The sequence below is a fragment of the Drosophila navojoa genome, chromosome X (assembly GCF_054131105.1).
Source record: "Drosophila navojoa isolate 15081-1374.11 chromosome X, UAZ_NAV_1.0, whole genome shotgun sequence".
In the NCBI taxonomy this organism is placed as follows: domain Eukaryota; kingdom Metazoa; phylum Arthropoda; class Insecta; order Diptera; family Drosophilidae; genus Drosophila; species Drosophila navojoa.
The window spans coordinates 10,403,777-10,407,303 of record NC_142895.1 but is presented as its reverse complement, the minus strand read 5'-3'; the positions used below and the strand labels follow the sequence as shown (position 1 = coordinate 10,407,303).

The window sequence follows — 3,527 nt, the reverse complement described above, 5'->3', positions numbered from 1 at the left end:
CAAAAAGAAAAAAAAAATGAAAGAAAAGAATGCAAAAGAAATAAAACAGAACGAAAGGCAAATAGAGAGTGTAAATGGCTCAGGCATAGAAGCGTTAAAGTAAAACCAGTTTCCTTACACCAACCCCAGCCCCTTAGGCGGCCAAAGAGTAAGTAATTAGTGTGCATTCCAGTGCTTGGAATGGTGCGTGCCTTTGCATGTGTGTGTGTGTGTGTGCTCAACATTTACTTTTCCACTTCGTTTGCGACAATCAAATGTAACAAAAGCAAAAATAAGTAACTGCAACGGCCTGGAGCAGAAGGAGTAGGCAGCACAGGAAACGTCTACCGTTGCACCTGTGCAGCATCTCGCTCTGACAGACGTACCCACACCATCTCCCTCTCTCTCTCTCTTTCTGAGTCTGTCTCCATCTGTCACTCTTTTGGCATTTCAGTTTGCAGCGTCATCGTCATGAAACGTGACATTGAATACAATACGTCAAGGCAGGCAGGCAGGCAGGCACTCAGCACTGCCACTGAGATTGTGGGCGAGGCTCAAACGTCCTCTGCGCCCAACCATGCTAATCTCTCTGTAATTAAGACTGTCACTCAGTCCAGCCACTCCACGCCACTCTTATGGGACGCGATGGGTACGGCCCAAAGTGTCAATACGAAATGGCTTTAATTTGCAGGTGCTTGTGCTCCCAACCGGCTCACGGTCAATGCCTCTCTATCAACGAGATGGGCGGCGGGCCAGCGCTAATTTGCGCTTTCACCAATTCCTTCAGCTCAATAGTAAATATTAAGAGCTCGGATGTAGGATAAGGTGTCTAAGGTGTAGAAATATGCAGTAGGCAAATAAAGTTCAGGCACGATCTTTTAATTTAAAAAAAAACAAGCAAAATAAACATAAAAGTGAATGTATATATATTTCAATGCATATTTTCACTATATTTTTTAACATACGTGTCTTTTCAAGTTATTTTAATGCAAAAAATATACATGAATTAGATTAAAGTACATAAAAAGTATTTCCAAAAAAAGTTTACTCAAACTATATACCGTCTAGGTTTACATTCATATTCAGTTCGTCCCTTAGTTCAAGTTTTCAGGTTTCAAGTTTTTAGTTATATAGTTTTGATTATTAATTAAAAAAAAAAAAAAATTTCTACCACAGAAAATTTCAAGCAATAAACTCCACATCGAGGAATACTTCTTCAAAATAGTATTTTTTTTGTTTGTTTTAAGGTAGTAGTTTTACAGTCCTTGTTATAGGTTTTAATTTCAAATTCTGTTCTGTTAAATATTAAAAAAAAAGAGCTTCTTCTTCGTGATTATTTTTCATTACACACATGCATATACATTCATAGATATATCATGCATGAACAAGCTCTGAAACGAAAAATATCAACAACAATAAATGATGTAATAATAATGCAAACTATAATTGATGTATGCATAATAATAATAATAATAATAATAATATAATAAATAAATATTTATGCATTTTCTTACCGTCTCATTTATTTCTGTTATTCATAAGAGCTTATTCTTCGCCATCGCTAGCATTCGAGAGTCGGGCTCGCTTGGCCGACGGAGATTGATTTGCATCCGATGCAGCGGACAATTCGTCAGCATTATTGTCATCATTGTCCTTCTGTTCCGCATTAGCTACATTCTCAATAGCATTATCAATAGCAATCTCGTCAGCACTCTCATCGGCATTATTATAGGTTTCATGTATATTTCGATTGCCAATACCGTGGACATTTACACAAAGATATTCATGAACTACACGGATATTTGTATTGTAGCACTCAATTCTGTCATGCACTATATGTAGCCCGGGTGATGTATGGGGATCGCTATCCTCCGTAGCTGTGGGATACCAATGTAAGTTTCCATTTCTCTCGTTATCATTCGTTATTCCCATCCATACCCATGCCACAACGTGTTCACCCGCAACCCCTTTTATCATCATATCCCCACTTACCTGGCGTTGAAGGCAATTCTTCAGTATGTACAGAGCTGCCGCCTGGACGCTCAGTGTCGCTACTCAGCTCATAGACGGTATCCACCGCCGTACTCGCTTTGTTCCCGCCGGTCATAGTGGATCTATCAACTTCCAGTGCATTTTGAGTGTTTCGGCTGTCCCCATTGTCCTCGGAAATATCAATGTAGCTGTCGGTCAGGCCTCTATCCGAATCAACGCTATCGCCGCTATCCTCGTCGTTAAGGAACATTCTTTGTGTATGGCGCACATGGCTGGCCGGTGACTGCACGGCCAGCGCATAGCCCAAGATGCTCAGACGGCCATTGCCGACCGCATAGAAGTGCAGGCGATCGCCATCGTTAAAGTTAAGATCTAATGGCGCTTGAGGAATCGCACTGCTCAGAGTCGCAACGGCAAACTTTCGATGGTTAATTTTCAAGTAGAGTATGCTACAGACGCCGGAGGCCAAGGCAACCTGTGATATATGCAGCGAGCTGGTTACCTGCTGGGTATACTTCCGCTTCGGCCGGATAGTTAAACCATAAAAGTACAAACTTGAATCGTCCGCCATTTGTACTTCTATGAATAAAATTTTCGAAACAAAAAAAAAAAAGTTTTTTTTTTTTTTTTCAATTGAAAATGTACGTTTCGCACACGCCGAGACCACGAACCGAATGATCTAAATTTGATTTATCGACTCACGTCAAAATGAGGCCAGGCCAGAGTTGATGTTGAAATTACAAATTATCGAAAATAATTGCCAGCTACATATTTATTGGCTGCGACACGAAAAGCTGCTAAGCTTAGTGGCAGCTCTAGCACATTACGTCTGGCAATCCTTGGCTCGCTCGGCCGCCATGCTTTTTTTCTAATTTCATTTTGCTTTGTCTTCGCCTTCAATATTGCCAGCACAATCAAAGACTGATTGATGCGCGCGACGCTTTCCAATTGGACACCAATTGGGAATAGAGCGCAAAGCGCTTGCGTGCGTTCTGCCATCAATTTTATTTAGATTTGTTGCGATCGCATTAAGTTCTTACCACTCTATTAATACGTACTATATGCTATATTGTAATCAAACTCTTATGTATGCATGTGGGTGTGTGTGTGTGTGTGTGTGTGTGTTTTATTTATGCATTTGCTCGCCTCAAAAATCCCATTTAGCTCGCCTTGGGAACTGTGTGGGCTGTGTGCATAAATTTTCAACTTGTTTTTAAATTTATATGCATTTAAATGCGTGTAGCCTGCTACCGCCCCCTCACTCGCTCTCTATGTTTCTCTATCTCTCTCTCTCTGTGTGTGTGTGTGTATTTATATATCCAAAGTTTGTTAGAGTGGCTATTACATTCATCAAAGTCTTCTTATGGCTTTGCAGCAGTCGAAACAAAAGGCACTTTTGTTTTATCGCTGTCGAAGTCGGCATCGTCCAACTCTTTGCCCAACTGATGCAATAAACTGCCTCGCCTGGCACCGCCCTGGCGGCACTCTACTTGAGGTAGTACCAGCCAGCCAGCCAGCCAGCCAGCCAGCATCTTAGCTATTTATAAGTACATCTG

The 3,527-nt window shown here is 41.1% G+C and overlaps 1 protein-coding gene across 1 annotated transcript; it reads right to left on the bottom strand.

Annotated features, from left to right (window-relative positions):
* Positions 1 to 946: 946 nt before the first annotated feature.
* LOC149090591 (uncharacterized) lies at positions 947 to 2,629 on the bottom strand. Its single transcript, XM_089264995.1, has 3 exons — positions 1,972 to 2,629; positions 1,494 to 1,856; positions 947 to 1,370 (listed from the first exon to the last, which is right to left on the bottom strand). Exons 1-2 carry the CDS (start codon positions 2,540 to 2,542, stop codon positions 1,525 to 1,527), a joined length of 903 nt encoding a protein of 300 aa, XP_089121121.1. The 5' UTR covers positions 2,543 to 2,629; the 3' UTR covers positions 947 to 1,370; positions 1,494 to 1,524.
* Between the last annotated feature and the right edge of the window lie 898 nt (positions 2,630 to 3,527).